The 22,650-nt window shown below is 41.2% G+C and overlaps 2 protein-coding genes across 2 annotated transcripts in view; one reads left to right on the top strand and one right to left on the bottom strand.

The window, feature by feature from the left end:
- Positions 1-80: 80 nt before the first annotated feature.
- UROD (uroporphyrinogen decarboxylase) lies at positions 81-3,432 on the top strand. The gene is made up of 10 exons (XM_008699301.2): positions 81-196; positions 817-929; positions 1,050-1,129; positions 1,206-1,268; positions 1,480-1,677; positions 1,802-1,963; positions 2,328-2,465; positions 2,629-2,729; positions 2,811-2,877; positions 3,188-3,432. The coding sequence occupies exons 1-10, from the start codon at positions 177-179 to the stop codon at positions 3,347-3,349; spliced, it is 1,104 nt and encodes a 367-aa protein (XP_008697523.1). The 5' UTR covers positions 81-176; the 3' UTR covers positions 3,350-3,432.
- Positions 3,433-5,979: 2,547 nt separating this feature from the next.
- The window catches only part of ZSWIM5 (zinc finger SWIM-type containing 5), a 197,658-nt gene continuing 180,987 nt past the window's right edge, over positions 5,980-22,650 (bottom strand). Inside the window, exons 12-14 of the mRNA XM_040627363.1 lie at positions 8,416-8,579; positions 7,883-7,964; positions 5,980-7,148 (exon numbers count right to left, since the gene is read on the bottom strand). Of these exons, the coding sequence (XP_040483297.1) occupies positions 6,286-7,148; positions 7,883-7,964; positions 8,416-8,579 (1,109 nt within the window). The 3' untranslated portion in view covers positions 5,980-6,285. The remainder of the gene's footprint in view (positions 7,149-7,882; positions 7,965-8,415; positions 8,580-22,650) is intronic.

The following is a 22,650-nucleotide window of genomic DNA, read 5'->3' as shown; positions in this document are numbered from 1 at the left end:
GGGGGGGTCCTACGGGCAACAGCCGGGGCAGCCCCGGAGCTAGTGCCGGTGTCGGATCATGTGACTTTCAACATGGCGGCGGCCTGGGCTCATTCCAGGAAGGGGTGGAGCGTGAGCTCACAGGCTGCGGTAGAGGTTGAAGTGGGGACTGTGCTCGCAGTTACCGAAGGCTTATCATGGAGGCGAACGGGTTAGGGTGAGTTCTCTGTACCACTGTGTATGGCCCGCGTGGCTTCTGACCTGAGTCTTCCAACTTAGGAATCTGTCCCTACACCCCTCTTTCCCGACCTTGGAGAGCTCCCAACCCGACTCCTGTCGCTGGAATCCCTAATTCTCCACCCATGGATTCCAGAGACTTTCATTTAGGGGATACCTCCAGGATTTTCTAATCCTCAATTAGGATACGTATTTTGGGACTGTCTTCTCTGTTTCTCGATCACTGTCCCCTAGCCTGGGAATCTGCCAGCTTCCAAACCAGCCAATTGGTAGCCCTCTTCCTAAGATTTTTCTGGTCCAAAGACGCTATCAGTCCTTCATGGGCTTTCATTCTGCCCTTCCCCCAGTTTCTCCAGTGGGGCTTTGAGCTTGGGGAAGTTGGGGCTGTGTGGAAGATAGAGGCCCCAGCGCGGGCCCTTCTAGTCTTGTGCACCCTCTGATAGGCAAAGAAGAGGTGGAACGGGCGGGGAGCCACAGCTTAGGAACTGGCTGGAGAAGGCAGATAGTGGTGTTGGAGTGAATCCGCCTTAAGAACCTGGACCTTCCTTAACCCCTGGTTTAGCTTACTGACACCTACCCCCACTCCCTCCTGATCTCCAGATCCCAGGGTTTTCCAGAGCTAAAGAATGACACGTTCCTGCGAGCAGCCTGGGGAGAAGACACAGACTACACTCCTGTTTGGTGCATGCGGCAGGCAGGCCGCTACTTACCAGGTCAGGGTCAGGGCCCAGGAATAGAAGTGAAACTCTGGAGGGTGAAAAGATTTTGAGGGGCAAGGGAGGGATCCAGAGGTTCCTCAAGGTTGAGCCCTGCTTTCCTTCTTCCATCTGCAGAGTTTAGGGAAACTCGGGCTGCCCAGGACTTTTTCAGTACCTGTCGCTCCCCAGAGGCCTGCTGTGAATTGACTTTGCAGGTGAGGCCTCCACAAAAAAGGGAGGGATTTATGCCCTCAGCTTGCCTCCAGGTAACCTGTCTTCTATTCCCTACAGCCACTGCGTCGCTTCCCTCTGGATGCTGCCATCATCTTCTCCGACATCCTTGTTGTACCCCAGGTACCCACTCAAACCTGATGGCTAAGAAGGGGTAAAGATAGTCAAAGCTCAAGATAAGCACTTATCTTCACTGGACAGAGGGAAAAACTTGGACTGAAAGAGATGGAGCTTGGCCAAGTTTCATTTTCCTCTTCCTCCTTGGCATGGGCTGAACAGAGCCTTTCCTCCTAGAGTTATAGGTTGGGAATCCAGATATTTTCTTCCCCTCCAGGCACTGGGCATGGAGGTGACTATGGTGCCTGGCAAAGGGCCCAGCTTCCCAGAACCATTAAGAGAAGAGCGGGACTTAGAACGTCTCCGGGATCCAGCAACAGTGGCCTCTGAGCTGGGCTATGTGTTCCAGGCCATCACCCTCACCCGACAACGGCTGGCTGGGCGTGTGCCGCTGATTGGCTTTGCTGGTGCCCCGGTAATGTGGAACAGGGCAGGAACTGGGCATGGGGAAATCACTCTGGCGGGTCTGGTGTAGACAGGGGAAGTAAGTATCAATCTGGCTTCTACACCTGTGACGTTCTCTTTGTATCCTTTTGCAGTGGACTCTGATGACATACATGATTGAGGGTGGCAGCTCAAGCACCATGGCTCAGGCCAAGCGTTGGCTTTACCAGAAACCACAGGCTAGTCACCAGCTGCTTCGCATCCTCACTGATGCTCTGGTCCCATATCTGGTGGGACAAGTGGCTGCTGGTGCCCAGGTGGGTCCTGAGGGAGAGAAATGGACTGGGGTCTAGAAGGATGAGAAGCAAGAGAGTTCCCACACCTGAGAGGGTAGGTGTCTTAATGGCAGGCAGGAAAAAAGCTTGGCCTACGATGATCTGACTGGAGCACCTACGTCCACCTTGTCGTTGACACTGGCGATGCTATATGTGTTCAAAGACCAAAGCTAGCACTGGGATCTGGAGAAGGCAAACTCTTTGAATGGAACTGGCTTTATAGGCTTAGGCAGTATGAGGGTCCGAAATCACTAGGGAAAAACGGAGACACGTTCTGTATGTGGGGCGTGGGATACTTCGTGTGTTATGTATTTCTCTTTACCATCCCCTCCCCCCTCAACTGTAGGCATTGCAGCTCTTTGAATCTCATGCAGGGCATCTTGGCCCACAGCTCTTCAGTAAGTTTGCACTGCCTTACATCCGTGATGTGGCCAAGCGGGTGAAGGCCAAGCTGCAGGAGGCAGGCCTGGCACCAGTGCCCATGGTAAGGATGGGGATGGAGGAAGTGAAGGTGGGCCTGTGAAACTTTCAGGGTATGTCCTGTAGGGGCTGAAGTGACCACTGGAGGGCAGCAGAGGTGCAGCCAAGATAAGTTAGTGGGCGTAGGAAGGCCCTTTGTAGCCTCAGAGATCTGTCCTTTTCCTCAGATCATCTTTGCTAAAGATGGACATTTTGCTCTGGAAGAGCTGGCCCAAGCTGGCTACGAGGTGGTTGGGCTTGACTGGACAGTGGCCCCAGAGAAAGCCCGGTGAGTGATAAAGGGTGAGGTGGAGAGGGTGCAGCTGCCATATGTGCAGTCGCCAGAACATGGCATTGACTTTGCTTTCAGGGAACGCGTAGGGAAGACCGTGACCTTGCAGGGCAACCTGGACCCCTGTGCTCTGTACGCATCTGAGGTAACCAGGGTCCCTATGTGTGTGTGTGTTTGTGTACTCCCATGGTTGTAGATATGGTTGTATTACTGTGTGTGTGTCTTTTTTTGTATGTTTGTCGCTCTATACATATCATGTAAGCTCTAGGAAAGCAGGAATTTCTTTTTATGGTTGTCTGGCCCGTACTAAGCATCCAGTAGACTCTTTTGAATTGATGACTGAATGAATAACATGGAGTAGGAGCATGCGTACATGTTGTATGTGTCACAGTTATGTATGGGGAGTACGAGGGCTTGCTGGCCCTCCTGTAGCCAATGCCCTGTTGGTCCTCCAGGAGGAGATTGGACGGCTGGTGCAGCAGATGCTGGATGACTTTGGGCCACAGCGCTACATTGCCAACTTGGGCCATGGACTTTACCCTGACATGGACCCAGAACACGTGGGGGCCTTTGTGGATGCTGTGCATAGACACTCACGTCTGCTTCGACAGAACTGAGCATACACCTTTTCCCTCAACTACAACCAACAAAGATGATTGACTTTTCCCAGAAGAATAAAAGTTCCAGAGTTGGAGTCTAACATATGGTTTCATTTGTGGAAGATCTTTACCCTTATCCTCAGTTCTTTCTTGGCCTCTGCTTCTTCCCTGGGGCCCCTTTCTGCATCTTCTCCTCTTAAGTCATAGGAGCTCAGATATCAGTGAATATGTACTGTACTCAATGTCAGGGCCCTCACTACCATCTTGCTCTCAGCTTTCCGAGCCTGAGGGCTATATGGGGTTGGGTAAAGCTTCCTAGGAGCTGAAGCTGTGACATTTGCAGATAAATGGGGTCCTCACAGCATACAAGGCCAAATTGACAGGGCTTTCTGTCTGGGGATGGAAGGGAGTGTAGATCAGAGAGGGGCACAGAAATTGGTAGAATATTTTAGAGAGGCCTGTTGAGAAAGATGGAATCAAGGTGAGCAGGGAGAAGCTGAGAGGACTTCAGCTTTGACACCAAAAGATGGGGGAGGACGTAAAGATTCAGGGCTAGGATGCTTAGGAGTAGACACTTAGACTTGCATCTTTGAGGCGAGAAGGCCTCTGAAGCCGAAAGGCCCTATGGCACTCAGGGTTGCTCTGCATTGTTTTCTGAGCATACCTGTAATTTTCTCAGGACCTTGGTGTTTCTGCCCATTACAGTGATACGTACTTCCTGGGACAAGGTCTGCAGTGCCTGTGAGCTCTGGAGAGGGGTGTGGTGTGGCAGGAAATCATTTGTCATTCCGCATCTCCTTAGAACACTAGGGACCCACTGCACTAGAGGCCCAACCAATTCCCTGTCCCAGCCTGGGGCAATGCAGAAGACAGAGAAGGGCCCCATTTATTGAGAGAACACAATTCTGATTTTGGAAAAATGGTATTTTCTGTGATCCATGATTTATTCATAGAAAAGCACTGTGAGTTCACACACTTGCTAAAAAACGGCAATCGTGATACAGAAATGGGAGTGGCTTTTTTTTTTTTTTAAACCAACCTATTGGGCTGAGAGGTAGTAGGGGCCCATGGCTGGATAGTAAGACTTAAGTAGCCACAAACAGCAAAAACGACTTACTGGTTAGTGTGGAGGGGAAAAAAAAAGTGACAGTTTGTCAAAGAAAGGAACATAAAGCAGACAGGTCCTTAGTTCACACTCTAGCTATACCATCCCTTCCCTATCACACCCCACCCCCTACTTCGGAACTAAAACATGAAACAGTAAACACCAAGACACTGGCATCCAGATGACTCTTCTGAAAGCCCATGCTACCTCCTAAAAAATTCCAGGCTGAGCACAGAGGTCAGGAAGGTAGCAGGAACATGATACACTGTGGAGGTCAGCTAGGGCTAAGACAGGCATTGCCTACTAAGGGTAGAAACTACTCAGAAAGGGAAAGGCCAAATGCATTCCAGCCCCAGCCTCCAAAACAGTGACCAGTGGGCAGGCAGAGGAAGCTTGAGGTAGAAAGGCAAGGGAAGAAAGCAAGTACAGGGCAAGAAGAGAACTGGAGCTGAAGGAGTCACTCTTAGGGTAGCGGGAGACTAGTGCTTAGGAGCTTGCTGAGAAAACGGCGAATAAGGGAGGCAAAGAGATGGGGAATGTGTTTAGCTAGTGGGAGAGATGAAGAGGAATGGGGAAGAGAGATCTGGCAAAAAGAGAAGGGACACATTCATGCTGATTCTCAAACATAAATTCAGACATACTTATGTCAAAATTTACACAGTTACATATATAAAGAGAACAAAGGAGAGCAAGCATACAAACACGCAAACATATTTCTACACATGCATCCATGTGTGCCCCCCACTAAACATGCATTGACAGACAGGCACACACACACACAGGTATGTATTCTTACATGTTCACAAATGTGTATACTCACATACAAACCCACAGTCCAGTACACAGACATGTACTCACACAGACACAGACCTGACAGAGCCACACATAAATATATGTGCAAGACAGGTATGCACATATATATCTATGCACACAGACATGTACTTAGCCATACGGATACATACACACACATACATAATTAGAGAGAAAACCAGACGCTCGCTAACACAAAGGTGACCAGAGTAGATGAATATTATGAGCTCAGTGGCCTCCCAGACCTTCACCCTCCCCCTGCACTTATTTCTCAGGAGCCCAACAGGCTCCTAGAGAGGCTGTGTGTGGCAGGAGCAAGAGCTTCACTGTCCTTGTGGCGTTATGAGGCAAGAGTCTAAGTCCAGTCCTGGCCCTGCCCCTCTCCCACCACCGGGCTATACAGATGCCCTGTGTCTGCAGGCTGGGGTTTCTGCATAGACTAGACCTGGGATTTATTCTAACTGGCCATTGTACTCCCTACCAACCCCCACTCCTCCACTGCAAACGGTATATATTCTGCAAGGGAAACCTGAGAAATGGTTGTGTCTCCTCAGAAAACAAGCCTATCTTCCCACCCATAGCTACTTCAAGTACCCATCAAATTAGAACCAGAATTATAAATAGTTACAACTTTACAGTGTAATTGGCAACACATATACTATAGTATTTACAGTACCATAAATGCTTCTGTTTCTCTGGTTAAGCAATCCCTGAGACGGAACAGTGTTCTGTGTTTGCCAAGGGAGAGCGGGCCAATGCCCAGGACACGCAGGATATAGGGGCGTGAGGTGGCATGTTGTGGGGTTTCTGATCAATCTGGAGGGCCCAGCTCCTTCAGGAACAGTGGCCTGTAGTGGGAACCTTGCCAAGGAAGGCATATTGGCTAGGGTTGGACTCTCCCATGCTTGGTCCTGTGGTGCTTTGGCTTCAGCCACAGGCGCTCAGAGTCCTCTCAGGGTGGACAAATGTTTCAGTGTCCTTGGCCTGACCTGTGGTACCTGGGAGCCCAAGCTGCCCCGGCAGTGAGCTGTCCGCTTTCTCAGCCAAAGCGCTCTCTCACCAGCAGCATCAGCTTCTTCTTGCCTTTGTAGATTTGCTTAAGGTTGTCGATGAATTGGGCAAACTGCAGGTGGCCATCCTGGGGCAGCAGAAAGGTCTCCCGAGCCTTGCTCAGGAACTCAATGAACTCTCCGTAGTGGCGAGGGCTGATGTGTGTCAGGCGGGAGTGTGTAGTGTTGATGTAGGCGTTGATGGTGGCGTCCAGCAACTGGCGCAGTGGAGCTTTGTCGGTGGACATGAGCTTTCCAGAGCTGCGGCGGCCTGGGATGCCAGCCAGGCCCGGTGCCGTCACGGTACAGCGCCGCAAGATGTCTGAAAGCACTGTGGCACAGTGCACACTCTTCACCACCAGCGGGATGAGGGCTGCCAGCTCATTCTTGCCCAGAGAGTGGCTGAGAGCACACGCCCAGAGCACATCGTTGATGGCTGGATGGGTATCCTGGTTGTAGGCCAGGTTGAGATGGCTCATGGCCAGCGAGGCCAACTTGAAGGCACGTAGCGGGTAGCCACGGAGCTCCATGTAGCGGGCAATGGTGAACAGTTGTGAATGTGTCATGCCACCAGTGGCAGCATCAATGGCGATCTGGTAGGCTGCCTCAAAGGCGATGTGGTCTTTCTCACAGAGTGTAAGGGCTGACAGGGCACAGCTCTGTGGATCCTTCATGGCGCACTGTAGGGCCAGTGTGCGAGCACAGCTAGCCAGCTCCTCCCGCTGTGGATAGTCAAGACTGAGGCGCAGGATAGTGGTGTGGGATACAGCTGTGGCAGCCACAATGCTAGTTGCCTCGGTGGGGGTGAAGAGTGTGTACCAGCTCTGCAAAATGCTCACCAGGGCCCGCACACCTGTCAGGGAGAGCCTGAGCTCAGCCGTGGCCATCTGGGTCCTGATCCAGGTCTGCCCAGATTACCACTTGGGGTCAGAACTTGGCCTGCAGAGATGAGTTCTCCCTCCTCCTCAGCAGCCTTGAGATGATCTGAGGCAAACCAGGGAGCAGCCCGGATGGCCAGACCCTGTTTGGGGTCTCTTCCCATCCCTTTCTTCCCCCAGTCAGAGGGTTAAAGATTCTGCAGGTGCTCTTAGCCCCTCACAAGGATGGAGCAGCAAAACCTGTGGTTTACCTGCCCCAAGGTCACAGATCTGCCTGGGGGTTCTAGCTGAAGTGGGGCCTCTACAGGTAGAGTCTCATGCTGGGACTCTGGGTTCTAGAGGGTCCCGAGACTCCGAGTTGTCTGGGGTTTTTCAGAAGCATAGGCAGGGACTGGGACCAAACCACTGGGCCAACTACCTCCCAAGGGTGCACTTGTATACTGGTGGCTGAAAATTCAGTCTCTCAAATGTGTCCCTGATCGGAGGGTCAGAGTGCTGCTGACATCAGGGTATGGTCCAAGCAGTGAGGGCAGAGCTTGGGCCAGCTAAATAAAGGCCATCTTTCCTATCAGCAGCCCCCATCCTTTCCCAGGCCATCAGTAATAGGAATATGAGAGCTCTAAGGATGTCTCTAAGGAACTGTCTTGTTCCAAGAGTAGGGCCTAGGAACTCCTTTCCCCAGGGGATTAGAGGGAAGTGGGAGACTCACCCACTTCTGTAGCACATGTCACCAGCCACCGCACCATCTCCCGGCGCCTCCAGTTAAGAGTTGATAAGGTCATCCTCATCACCTGGGCAAAAAAGAGGCATTTCCACTTGGCTAAGTATAACTGTTAGGACTTCTACATCCCCACATCCCCTTGCCATCCATTTATGCAACAAGTATTTATTGGTGCTTTAAACAGCCATCTCTGATAAATACAGCCAGGTTTGCTTAATTTCTGCCCACCCCTCCCACCAATCAGATAGAAGGTTTCTCTGATGACCTGTAATAAAGTCCTTATTATCACACCTTATTATTGACTTGACTTGGAGGGATGGGGAGGGGGTGGGGAGAAAATGGGGACCCTATGGAGCCTAAAGCTACACTGATTCTGGCCTTAACTTCAAAATGGAGCTCAATTTAGAGAGTCCTTACCTAGAAGCCTAGGCTGGAAGTTGTGTTCTGGGGACACAGAAAGTACCGGGCTTGGCTGGTTCATGACCAGTAGCCTAAAGCAGGGATGACCCACTTCTCCATACCTGTAACCCCAGCTCCAGGGCCACGTTGAGCAGGGTGCTGTCAGTAGTACTGTCTGTGGGAGTGGCAATCTTGAATGCATCTTGGGCCAGTTTGAAGATGAGGGAGGAAGAATGGATGTGCTTCTGTATTGCTTCCAGAATTGTTCGGAGCCTCAGAGTGTCCCCTATAGGTGCAGAGAGAAGAGGCAGTGACAGGTCTTCTTTAAAGCCTCCCTGAACAGTCCACTGTTCACATAGACACTGGCTGAACTGGCTGCTATCAGTTCACTGAATACTTCTGAATGCTACCATCCCTTTTGGGTAGCCAAGCTCTGGCTCCAGTAAATACCCTGGAGACTGCTTCCTTCACCAGGCACCCACATGAATTCACTTCTCTCCACCTGTTCCTCTGCCTCTACCCTTCACCTTCTTCCCCTTGACTCCTCAAGGCCCAGAAATAATTTTTATGAACACCCGACTTTTGAGAGCTACTTATACAGGACATAGGAAGCCACATTATCAAGAAAGTATGCTAATCCCATTGTTTCCTTCTCACTGCAGCTCCCTGGAGCAAACAAGGAGCTGGGCCACCACTTCCTACTTAGCAGGCGAGGATTCTATACAAAGTAGAGGGCACAGAGTTAAGAAACATACCACTGGAAGGGCATGTATACCATATGACGTGAAGGTCACTGTGTGAAGGTAGTATAGTATATGAAAGATTGGTGTGTTCTATAAGGAATAAAAGTAGAGATAGAATGAAAATAGGTCTTGTTTGACAAAGAGGTGCGGTGGTAAGAGTATATAGGCTTTGGAATGAAATGCATTGGGAAGTGAACCTAGTTCAGTTTCTTCATCCATAAACGATAACCTTTAGAGTTGTTGTGACAATTATAAACAACTTGTATATAGTTAATATTCTATGATCCTACTTCTGTAAAAAAAGGTAAGTAGCAATGTGTGTGTATAGTGTATGTGTGTGCACTACACGATTAGAAAATCTCCAGGAATATTTCTACCAATGTCTCAGGAGTAGTTATGTTTCGATGTCAGAATTATGGGAGAGATTACCTTTTTTCTGTCATCTTTAAAAACAATTTTTAAAATTAGTAGACTTCATGTTATTTTTTTATTTTTATGTTTTAAAATATTTATTTATTGGTGGGGAGGAGCAGAGGGAGAGGGACCGAGAGTCTCAAGTAGACTCTGCACTGAGTGTGGAGCCCAACACGGGGCCCGATCCCACGGCCCTGAGATCACAACCTGAGCTGAAAGGGAGAGCTGGACACTCAACTGCCTGCACCACTCAGGCACCCCAGACTTCATGTTTTTAGAGCAGTTTTAGGTTTATAGAAAATTGAGCAGATAGTACAGAGAGTTCTTGTATACCCCTGTTCGCACTTCCAGTTTCCCCTATTATTAAGGTCTTACATTAGTGTGGTACATTCAATGAACCAACATCGATATATTATTGTTAACTGAAGACCACAGTTTACATCAGAGTTCACCGTGTTATACAGTTCTATGGGTTTTGACAAAGGCCTGGTATCATGGACCCATCGTGACTGTACAGCATAGATTCACTGGTTTAAAAATCTCCTGTGTTCCACCTCTGCATGTCTCTCCTCATTGCCTCTGACAATACTGACCTCTTTATTGTCTCTATAATTTTGCCTTTTCCACAATATCAGACACTTGGAATCACGTAACCTTTCAGACTGGCTTCCTTCACCAAACAATACACATTTAAGTTTCCTTCCGGTTTTTTTTAACATCTTGGTAGCTCATTTCTTTTTACTGGTAAATAATATTGTATGAGATGTACCACAGTTTTTTAAAAATTCAATTTAATTGACATATACTGTACTATTAGTTTCAGAGGTAGAAGTTAGTGATTCATCAGTCGCATACAACACCCGGTGCTCATTAGTTCAAGTGCCCTCCACAGTTTGTTTATCTACTCTCCTTTCGAAGGACATCTTGGCTGCTTCCAGTTTTTGGCAATTACAAATATAGTGTTTCGTGTGTGAGTTTTTGTGTGAACGTAAGTTTTCAACTCATTTGGTAAAATACTAGGAGCACGATTGCTGGATCAGATGGGAAGACTATGTTTAGCTTTGTGAAAAAACTGCCAAACTGTCTTCTTCCAAAGTGGCTGCACCTTTTGCATTCCCACAAGCAATGAGAGTTCCTGTTGCTCCACGTCCATACTGATGTCAATACTTCGGATTTGAGCCATTCTAATAGGTATGTAGTGGGGTCTCCTTTTTGTTTTGATTTTCATTTTCCTAATGACATACGCTGCCGAGCATCTTTTCATATGCTTGTCTGCCATCTCTACATCTTCTTTTGTGGGCATCTATTTGGGTCTTTTGCCCATTTTTAAAATTCAGTTGTTTGGTTTCTTACTACTGGGTTTTAAGAGTTATGTGTGTGTTTGGGATATAAGTTCTTTATCAGGTAAGGGTTTTACAGATATTGTCTCCCAGTCTGTGGCTTGTCTTTTCAGTTTCTTAAGAGTGTTTTTCGCAAAGCAGAATTTCTCCATTTTAATGAAGTCCTACTTACCAATTTTTTCTTTAATGGATTGGTTTTGGTATTGTATTTAAAAAGTCATTGCCAAACATAAGGTTACCTAGATTTTCTCCTATGTAATATTCTGGAAGATTTATAGTTTTATATTTTACCTTTATGCCTTTGAGCTATTTTAATTTTTATGAAAGGCATAAGGTAAGGTCAATGTATTTTTTTCTGCATGCGGAGGCCCAGTTTTTCCAGTACCATTTGTTGAAAAGACTATTTTTGCTCCTTTGTCAAAGATCAGTTTACTATATTTGTGTGAGTTTCTTTCTTTTTTTTTTAAAGATTTTATTTATTTATTCGACAGAGAGAGAGAGACAGCCAGCGAGAGAGGGAACACAAGCAGGGGGAGTGGGAGAGGAAGCAGCAGGCTCATAGCAGAGGAGCCTAACGTGGGGCTCGATCCCATAACGCCGGGATCACGCCCTGAGCCGAAGGCAGACGCTTAACCGCTGTGCCACCCAGGCGCCCCATGTGTGAGTTTATTTCTGAGCTGTCTGTTCTGTTCCATTCATCTCATTGTCTATTCTTTTGCCAATTCCATACTGTCTTGATTACTTTTAATTTATAGTAAGTTTGAGGTTGGGTAGTGTTAGTTCTCCAGCTTTGTTCTTCTTCAACACTGTGTTGGCTATTCTAGGTCTTTAGCTTTCCATAATAAACTTTAGAGTTCTTCAATATCCACTAAATAACTTGCTGAGATTTTGGTTGAGATTGTATTGAAGCTATAGATCAAGTGGGAAGAACTAACATAATAACAATACTGAGTTATTGTTCTATCTACAGACATGGAATATCTATTTATTTAGGTCTTCTTTGATTTCTTTCATCAAAGTTTTACAGTTTTCCTTATACAGATCTTGTACATATTTTGTTAGATTTACTAATTTCAATTGCTCGTGGCTGGCATATAGAGAGGCAATTGACATATAGAATATAAAAAAAGTCAATTGCCTTCCTATATACATATATATTTTTCCCTACATACATATATATAAAGATGTTTCTTTTTTTAAAACTTAAGCATAGTTGACATACAATGTTACATTAGTTTCAGGCATACAACATAGTGATTCAACTCTGTAGGTGATGCTACGCTCACCACAAGTGTAGTGACCATCTGTCACCATACAATGCTATTAGAATACCAGTGACTATATTCTCTATGCTGTACCTTTCAGCCCTGTGATGTGTTCATTCTGTAACTGGAAGCCCGTACCTCCCACTCCCCTTTACCCATTTCACCCATCCCCTTGCTCCCCCTCCCCTTTGGCAACCACCAGTTTGTTTTTTGTATTTATGGGTCTGTTTCTGCTTTTTGTTTATTCATTTGTTTTTTAGATTCCACATATAAGTGAAATCATATGGTAGATTTTTGTTTATACAGATTTTAAATTTTGCATAAAATCTTTAATTCTTAAGGTCAGTAATCTATAGGCCACAAACTAGGATGTTTTATGGTAGTAGGTTCAAAGTATGTGCAATATGTGGGAATACTTTAAAAAAATCTGCTTTTAGAAAACAGTGATTTTTATATATTAACCTCATATCCTGCAACCTTGTTAGAGTCACTTATTCCAATTTTGTTTTTGTTGTTGTTGATTCTTTGGGATTTTCTACATAGACAATCATCTCATTTGCCAACAAAGGCAGTTTTATTTCTTCTTTCCTAATCTATACACCTTTTATTTCTTTCTTGTCTTACTGCATTAGCTAGGACTTCCAGTATGATGCTGAATGGGAATGGGTGAGAGGGAACATTCTTATCTTATTCCTGATTTTTAGGGGAAAATATCTAGTTTCTCTCCACTAAGTATGATGATAGCTATAGGTTCTTTGTAGATATTCTTTAAAAAGTTGAGTTGGTCCTCTTCTATTCCTGGTTGCTGAGTTGTTGTTGTTGTCATGAATATGTGTTGGATTTTATCAAATATTTTTCTTGCATATATTGTGATTTTATATATTTGTCATGAATATGTGTTGGATTTTATCAAATATTTTTCTTGCATATATTGTGATTTTATATATATATAGTCTTTCTTCTTTAGTCTGTTGACGTGATGGGTTACGTTAATTGGTTTTCAAGTGCTGAACCAGCCTGCCTTGCATATCTGGAATAAATCCCACTTTGCCATGGTTTATAATTTTTTCTTATACTTTGTTGGATTCAATTTGCTATTATTTTGTTGAGGTAAAGTCATTCATGAGTGATATTGGTATGCAGTTTTCCTTTCTTGTATTGTCTTTATCTGGTTTTGGTATTAGAGTAATGCTGGCCTCATAAGATGAGGTCAGAGGTGTTCTCTCTGCCTCTATTTTCTAGAACAGATTTTAGAGAATTTGTACCATTTATTCCTTCAGTATTTGATATAACTCACTAGTGAAATCAGCTAGGCCAAGTGCTTTCTGTCTGAAAGATTACTGATGTAATTTCTTTAACAGAAATATGCCTATTCAGATTATTTATTTCTCCATATATAAGTTTTGGTAGATTGTGTTTTCCAAGGAATTGATCCATTTCATTATTGAAGATTCAAATTTGTGGAAATAAAGTTGTTCATAATTTCCCTTTATTATCCTTTTAATGTTTAATATCACTTATGATATTAGTAATTTATGTCTTCTCTTTTCTTGGTTAGCCTGGCTAGAGGTTTATCAATTTTAATGATCTTTTCAAAGAAGCACCTTTTGCTTTCATTGAATTTTCTGCATTTTTTTTTCCAATTTTCAATTTCATTGATTTTTTTTCTCTAATTTTTATTATTTCTTCTTCTACTCGCTTTAGGTTTACTTGTTCTTCTTTCTTTAGTTTTCTAACGTGGAAGCTTAGATTATTGATTTTATTTTCCCCCAGTTTTATTGTGATATAATTGACATATAACACTGTGTAAGTTTAAGGCATGCAGTGTGATTTGATATACATATTGCAAATGATTATCACAATAAGGTTAATTAACACATTCATCACCTCACATCATTACCTGTGTAATGTATGTGTGTGTGGTGAGGACATTTAAGATCTATTCTCTTAGCAGATTTCAAGTATACAACACAGTATTGTTAACTACAGTCACTATGCCATACATTAGATTCTAAGAACTTAATTATAACAGAACATCCGTACCCTTTGACCAACATCTTTCCATTTCTCCCATCACTCAGGCCCTGGCAACCACTAATCTACTCTCTGTTTCTATGAGTTTGGCATGTTTAGATTCCACATGTAAGTGAGATCATGCCACATTTGTCTTTTTCTGATTTATATATATACAGTGAAAACTAAACACAATGCCCTCAAGATTCACCCATGTTGTTGTAAGTGGCTGGATTTTCTTTCTTTTATATGGCTGAATGATATTCCTGTGTCTGTGTGTGTGTACACTATACTTTATCTATTTTCCATCATTGGACACTTAGATTTTTTCCAAATCTTGGAAACGCAATAATGCTGCAATGCAATAAATATAGGGGTGCAGATAACTCTTTGAGATAGTGATTTCATTTCCTTTGGATATATACTCAGAAGTGGGATTGCTGGACCACATATGGTAGTTCTACTTAAATTTTCGAGGAAGTTCCATACTGTCTTCCAAACTAGCTGTACCAATTTGCATTTCTACCACCACTGCATTAGGGTTCGTTTTTCTCCTTATCTTTGCCAGCACGAGTCTGTTTTTAAAATAATAACCATTCTAACAGGTGTGGGTGATAGAGCGATTTTAAATTTTCTTTTTTTTCTAAAATATGCATTTAATGCTATAAATTCCCCTCCAGTTTTTGCTGCATCCCACATATTTTGATCATTTGTATTTTAACTTTCATTTAGTTCAAAACATTAAAAAATTTCTCAAGATTTCTTCTTGACCTATGTGCAATTTAGAAGTATGTTTAATCTCCATGTATTTTGGGATTTCCCAGTTATCTTTTTACTGATTTCTAGTTTAATTCCACTGTGGTCTGAGAGCATACTTTGTATGATTTCTTTTAAATTATTTAGGTGTGTTTTATGGTCCAGAAGGTGGTCTGTCTTGGTGAATGTTCCATGTGAGCTTGAGAAGAATGTGTGTTCTGTTGCTGTTTGCTGAAGTATTCTATAAAGATTAATTGGATCCAGTTCTTTGACATCGCAGCTTAGTTCAAGTTTATCCTTACTGATTTCTGCCTGCTGGATTTGTCAATTACTGATAGAAGAATGTTGAATTCTCCAACTGTAATAGTGGATTTGTCTATTTCTCCTTGCTCTATCAGTTTTTGCTTCACATATTTTGGTGTTCTGTTGTTAAATGCATACTCATTACGGATTATTATGTCTTCTGGGAGAACTGACCCCTTTTATGGCTAAAGAGTAACCCTCTTTATCCCTGTAATTTTCCATGTTTTGAAGTCTGTTTTGTCTGAAATCTATACAGGTACTTCAGCTTTCTTTTGATTTGTGTTAGCATGTTATACGTTTCTCCATATTTTGTTGTTGCTGAAGAAGTCTGTGTTTAAGAAATATTTTTAAAGATGAAAATAACAAACTGGCTAAACTACTACACATGCTTTCCTGGGAGAGTATCTCTTCCAGACCCTTCCTACTTTCAGTGCAGCCAGTCTGGCATTGAGGCTATAGGGTGTGGAAGGTGAGGGCCTGAGTGTTGATACTCTCATTTGTTTGTTTAAAGCCCTGGCCTCTGGGGTTTTTTTGTTTGTTTGTTTGTTTTTGTTTTTAATTTGAGAGAGCCCACAAGTGGACAGAGGGGTAGAGGGAGAGGGAGAGAATTTCAAGCAGGCTTCATGCCAGCACAGAGCCTGATGTGGGGCTTGATCCCATGATCCTGAGATCCTGACCCGAGCTGGAATCAAGAGTCAGACACTTAACTGACAGAGCCACCCAGGCGCCCCTGGTCTCTGTTTTTAGTAGAAAATATTTGAAAGGTAAAGCATATAAGCTCAGTCATAGAGAAATTAAATATCTGCCTAAAGGTACTGAAATAAAAATCAAGCCCAGTGATGTTCAGTGTTTGTACTTAGGGTCTATTTGCTTGTTCTAGCATTCTTTATCAGTTTGTTCCTTTATTTATCTATCTTATTTGTGGTAAATCTATACAATAAAACTTGCTATTTTAACCATTTTGAAATGTACATTTGTGGTGCTAATCACATTCAAAATGTTGTGTAAATATTACCACTATTTGTAAAACTTTTTAATCACCCCAAACAGAAGCCTCTGGTAAAACTCTAATCTACTTTCTGTCCTTATTAGTTTGCCTGTTGTAGCTATTTCATATAAATATGATCATACAATATTTATCATTTTGTATCTGGATTATTTCACTTAGTATGGCTTCAAGGGTTCCCCCAGGTTGTAGCATGTTATCAGAATGTCATTTCTTTTCATGATTTAATATTCCATTGTATGTGTATATACCACATTTTATTTATCCATTCATATGTTGATAGACACTTGGGTTGTTTCCAACTTTTGGCTATTATGAATAATGCTGCAATGAACACTGATGTATTAAGTATCTGTTTGAGTCCCTCTTTTCAGTTCTTTTGGGTATATACCTAGAAGTGGAATAACTGGGTTATATGGTAATTCTATTTAAATTTTTCAGGAACAGGAGTGCCTGGCTGGCTCAGTCAATGGAGCCTGTGACTTGCTCTTGGGGTCATGAGTTAGGGCCCCACACTGGGTGTAGAGCTTACATTTAAAAAAAAGAAAAAGTAAAATTTTCAGGAACAATCAAACTATTTTCCACAACAGCTATACCACTTTACATTCGCTACTGGCAATGTACAATATTCCAATTTCTCCACATCCTCACCAACACTTTATTATGATTTTTTATAATAACCATCCTTGTGGGTATGAGGTGGTATCACTGTGGTTTTGATTTGCATTTCCTTAATGACTAATGATGTTGAGTATCTTTTCATTTGCTTATTACTTATATATCTTCTTTGGAGAAATGCCTCTTCAAGTCTTTTGCCCATTTTTAAATTAGGTTGTCCTTTTGTTGTTGAGTTGTAGTTCTTTATATATTTATATATTAAGCCTTATCAGATATATGATTTACAAATATTTTCTTCCATCCTGTAGGTTGTCTTTTACTTTCTTGACAATATTCTTTAAAAGCTTTTAATTTTTTCTGAACATTTTACTTTTAAGTCACCTCTACGCACAATGTGGGGCTTGAACTTAAAACCCTGAGATCAAGAGTCATATGCTCCCACCAATCAAGACAGCTGGCTAGGCACCCTCAAAAACTTTTAATTTTGATGAGGTCCAATTTAGTTTTTTCCTTTGCTGTTCATGCTTTGGTATCATATTTAAGAATCCACTGACAAGTCTGAGGTCATAAAGATTTATCCCTACATTTTCTTCTATGAAGTTTATGGCTTTAGCTCTTATATTTAGGTCATTGATCCTTCCCTTTACTTTTACTCTATCTGTGTCTTTATATTTAAACCAGGTTTCTTGTAAACAACATATAACATTAGGCATTTGGGTTTTTTGTTTTTTAAATTTTTTTAAATTTTTTAAATTGTTTTTTAAATTTTTTAAATTCACTCTGTCAGTCTCTATTAAAGATTTTTATTTTTATTTTAAAGATCTATCCATTTGAGAGAGAGGGGTCGGGTAGGGGCAGAGAGAATGGGAAAGAACTCTCAAGCAGGCTCCCTGCTGAGCATGGAGCCTGCCACGGGGCTGGATCCCAGGACCCTGAGATCATGACCTGAGCTGAAATCAAGAGTTGGACGCTCAACTGACTGAGCCACCCAGGTGCTTCAGTCTCTATCTTTTAATTGGCATTTTAGACCATTAACATTTACAGTGATTAGTGATATAGCTGGATTAATATCTACCATATTTGTTAACTGTTTTCTATTCATTACACTTGTTCTTCGGGTTTTTTTAAATTTAAGTTCTTCCCTTTTTGGCCATCTCTGGCTTACACTGAGCATTTTTTATGATTTAATTTTCTCTTCTCTCTTATCAATTATACTTCTCTTAAGAATTATTTGCGTTTGCCCTAGAGATGCAGTATACATTTACAATGAAGCTACATTCATTTTCAAATAACTATAACACTTCATAAGGTACCTTATGATAGTATTCTCATTTTTCCTTTCTTTCTGTAACATCATTGCTGTCATTCATTTCACTTATCTTTAAGCTATAATCACCCAATATATTGGTACTATATATTGCTATTATTATTTAAAAAAATTTTTAAAGATTTTATTTATTTATTTATAGAGAGGGAGGGAGGGAGAGAGACAGAGAGAATATCTTACACAGGCTCCATGTCCAGCAAGGAGCCGGATGTGGGGCTTGGTCTCACAACCCTGAGATCATGACCTGAGCTGAAATCAAGAGTTGGATGCTTACTGACTGACCCACCCAGGCGCCCAAAAGATTTTATTTTTAAGTAATCTCTACACCCAACGTGGGGCTCAAACTTATACACCTGAGATCAAGAGTCACATGCTCTATTGACTTAGCCAGCCAGGCACCCTGGTATTATTATTTTAAACAAGCAGTTATCTATTAGTTCAACTAAGAATTAAAAAGAGAAAAAACACCCAAAGGTTTTACCTTCATTTATTTCTTCTCTAACACTCTTCCTTTCTTTATGTGGATCTGAGTTTCACATCTATATAATTTTATTTTTCTCTGAAGGACTTCTTGCAAAGCAGGTCTATTGGCAATAAATTCCCTCAGTTTTTGTCTGAGAAAATCTTTATTTCTCCTTTACTTTTGGAGGATAATTTATTTGGATACCAAATTCTAGGTTGGTGTTTTTTTTCTTTCAGCATTTTGCATATTTCACTTCCCTCTCTTCTTGCTTGCATGGTTTGTGAAGTGATGTAAATCTTATCCTTGTTTCTCTCTAGGTAAGGTGGTTTTGTTCTCTGGCTTCTTTCAAGATTTCTCTGTTTTTAGTTTTCTGCAGTTTGAATAGGATATGTTTAGGAGAAATTTTTTTGGTGTTCATACTTCTTGGTCTTCTCTGAGCTTCCTGGATCTGTGTTCTGGTGTCTGTCACTAATTTTGGAAAATTCTGAGCCATTGTTACTTCAAATATTTCTTCTGCTCCTTTCTTTCTTCTCCTGGTATTCCCATCATGTATATGTTAGATATCTTTTCCAGTTGTTCTACAGTTCTCAGATACTCTATTCTAGGTACCCCCATCTACCATTCTTTTTCTCTCTTTGCATTTCAATTTTAGCAGTTTCTACTGACATTTATAATTTAAGAATTTGGAAATATTTACATGGTTCAATGTTGAAAAGATACAAAAGGTAAATAATTGAAAGTTCTTTTTCCCCCTCACCCCTGACCCTCATTCACCCACTTCTAACCCTATATGCAACCAATATTACGAGTTTTTGAATTACCTGCCAAGGTACTCTATGGATAATAAGGAAATACATTATCTAGTTCCTCTCCTTAAAAAAAAAAAACCCACAAACAGTAGCCTAGTATACAAAGATTTGCATGTTTTTTCCCCACATATCAACATATCTTGGAGATTCTTTCACATCAGTACATAAAGAGCTTCTTTTCTTTTAAATGGCTACATAGTATTCCATTTATGGATGTACAGATTCACAACTCCTTATTCAAAACCCTTAGGTATTGAATGTGGTTTGCAATTCAGAATTTTTTTTTTTTTACAGAGAGATAATTTATGCATACATTACACATAATCTTTGCCGTGGGCTTGGGGCAAGATCCCATAACTAAACACCCTGTGAATGAATAAATATTCACACTAGTTGGGATGAAGAGCAAAATCAGTATTGTTATTTATCAATACAGCTGTAAACTGAGAAATGAAATGGTGTGATACAGACTATAAATACTTGGCACGCTTTATTTCTAAGAAAACATTCAATAAAACATAAAACCAAACTATCTCTGCATACACATGCAATAAATATTTGCTATATGTGATTTCTTGAGGATCTTGGACAAAAGGTTTCATCAGGTTTGCTATTATTGTCACCAAAGATTAGAATTAGATATTTAATGATGGTCCAGGAATGGGATCCTTTAATGATCAAGCAACGCTACAACAGATGACCGTTAAAGATATGCAGTTCTAGGGTAACGTATCTTATTAATATGATTTTCTAGATAATCAGTCTCTTCAATTAAGTAAGCAGCCATAACCGCTTCACTGATAAAGCATATTATTCAAGGCCAAGTAAATGCTCATACATTTCCCTTATATTACCTACGGAGATTTTTCCCCATCTCTTATATCTCACCATCGTCATCACTACTAGTCTCATGCTTACTTGGGTTAACACCATTTTAGCAATTTTTCTATCTTGCAAGGAATGTACAATAGGTACATACTTTATTCAGTATTTTTTTGATATCGGACTGGTCTGCCTCAGTGCTTCTACAACCTTAGTGAACATAAAAGTCACCTTGAGAATTTTTTTAAATATCGATTCTTGGGCTACACCCACAGAAACTCTGATTCAGTGGGTCTGGGAATTAGAATTTCTAACAAGCTTCCAGGTGATGTTGATGCTGCTCGTCCACTGACCACACTTTGAGTAGCAAGGTTCTGACTTATTCAGACTTCTAGTCAATAAAATTTTAGTGTAAGTGATAAAAGTATATATCTTCTCATTGGTGACACAAAATCCTTCAAAGTCTTTATCTACAGGTTTGCTTTCAAACATTATTGTAAGCCAAAGTCTCTGCCAAATATTTATCAATCATTCCAAATACCAGCAACTGTGTAAATGGCATCATTAAGGTAGGCCTGATAAGCTTTTGCAATAACTTTTTTAGGAAGTCTTGGAAGTTAACTGCTGCCAAGTAGAGTATGAAAATTTAAAAAAAAAATTATATTTGCTCTTCACTGGGAGTAAAATTTCTTGGTCATAAAAAGTTCAGGAGGGTATGTGTGGAATGGTGGTGGTCCAGGAATGGTATAACTATATGGTTTTCTTCATTCCAGCTTGTGTGCAATGAGTTCATATCATTGGTACAGATTATTGAGTCAGTTAGAAAATATCTCTTTCATTACTTATGCTTTTTTGTTTACAGACTAACAAATTGTGAACATTTGAAACATCTTAGATGGTAGCTTTTTCTAATTTTACCTGTCTGCTGTATTGACACATCCCAGAACTTTTATCCTATGCTTAGAGTCCTTAAAACCTCTTGCTCATTAATCATTGTTAATTTTTTAAAAAAAAGAATACAGGCCAGAACAGAGTTGTTACAGAACAGTATACATGTTTGGTACTAAGGTTTCCATTAAAAATTATCTTAACAAATTTGTCAATATAATTTTTGTCTACTTTATGATAAGTAGAAGCTTCTTTATCATAGATATTCAGATATTTTATATCATGATGCTTCTTAAATTTCTGCAGCCAAGTCTGATATTTTACACTCACCTTAAATATGTTCAAGTCCTTCATGACATATCCTAGCTTTTTTATGACCAAAAACCAATCAGGGGCATAGTCACACTGCTTCATTGTTGAATCTATGCAATCATGGTCATTTCAACATCTTCAATTTATGCCCTCTGAAAAATATTCTGTTCTTCATTAGTTCTGGTCATTGCTGTCCTGGTAAAACTTCAACACTCTATTTTTTTCAAGTCATATGTTGTGTTAATTCCCACAACCTATTTTTAGTAAGATGCCTCACAGACATACCTGATTAAGCTTCTACACTATATTTTCTGTGCTACTGAAAATGACAGATGCTTCCATTTCTTCTTATTCTTATCTTCAATTTTCTGGACATTTTTACAGGACAATTAAACTCAAATGGACAAAATGACAACAACACAAACAACAAGGCAACACATTACCAGTGAACAGCAAAGATGTATGTGACTAAGACTGCTGAGGAACAGCTAATGCCTAATATCAGCAGAGGTTAGGTTTTGCCATGAAACTTACCAAAAAAAGGTTTGGATTTTCAAAGCTTTTCAGATTTTGGAATTTCATGCAAGAGATTTTGGATGTAATATATTTAATCAGTCTCCTATTGATGAATACTTAGAATGCTTCAAATATTTTACAATTACAAACCATGTTGAACTGAATAACCTAGTACAAACATCATTTCACATTTGGGTACAAATATATTTGTAAGATAAAATCCTGGAAATGAAATTGCTGGGTCAAAGGATATGTGCACTCTAATTTTCATAGATATGCCAAATTGCCCTCCACAAAAGATTACCAATCTATACTCCCACTCCACATCTTTGCAAACACAGTGTTTTATCAAAATGTTTTCTTTTATTTTGAAATAATTTCAGACTTACAGAAATGTTTCAAGAATAGTACAGAGAGATCTTTTCTTACCCCTGAAGCATTCAAAAATAAGTATGTGACTTGATATCCCATCACTCCTGAATACTATAGTCTACACTTTTGGCAAACAAGGTAACTCTTCTACATACCCACAATACAACCATCAAAATAAGGAAATCATATTGATATATTAATGCCATCTACCACAGATCCTATTCAAGGTTTCACCAATTGTTCCAAAATGTACTTTATAGCAAACAGATTTTATACAAGATCATATGTTGTATTTAATTTGTCCTATCTCTGTAGTCTTTGTCATTTCAGAAAAATTCCTCAGTCTTCCCTTGACATTCATGACCTTGACACTTTGCAGATTAAACTAGT

This window comes from Ursus maritimus, unplaced genomic scaffold (assembly GCF_017311325.1).
Source record: "Ursus maritimus isolate PB19 unplaced genomic scaffold, ASM1731132v1 scaffold_12, whole genome shotgun sequence".
NCBI classification, from domain to species: Eukaryota; Metazoa; Chordata; class Mammalia; order Carnivora; family Ursidae; genus Ursus; species Ursus maritimus.
The sequence above is the reverse complement of the archived record's forward strand: the minus strand, read 5'-3'. Positions and strand labels throughout refer to the sequence as shown.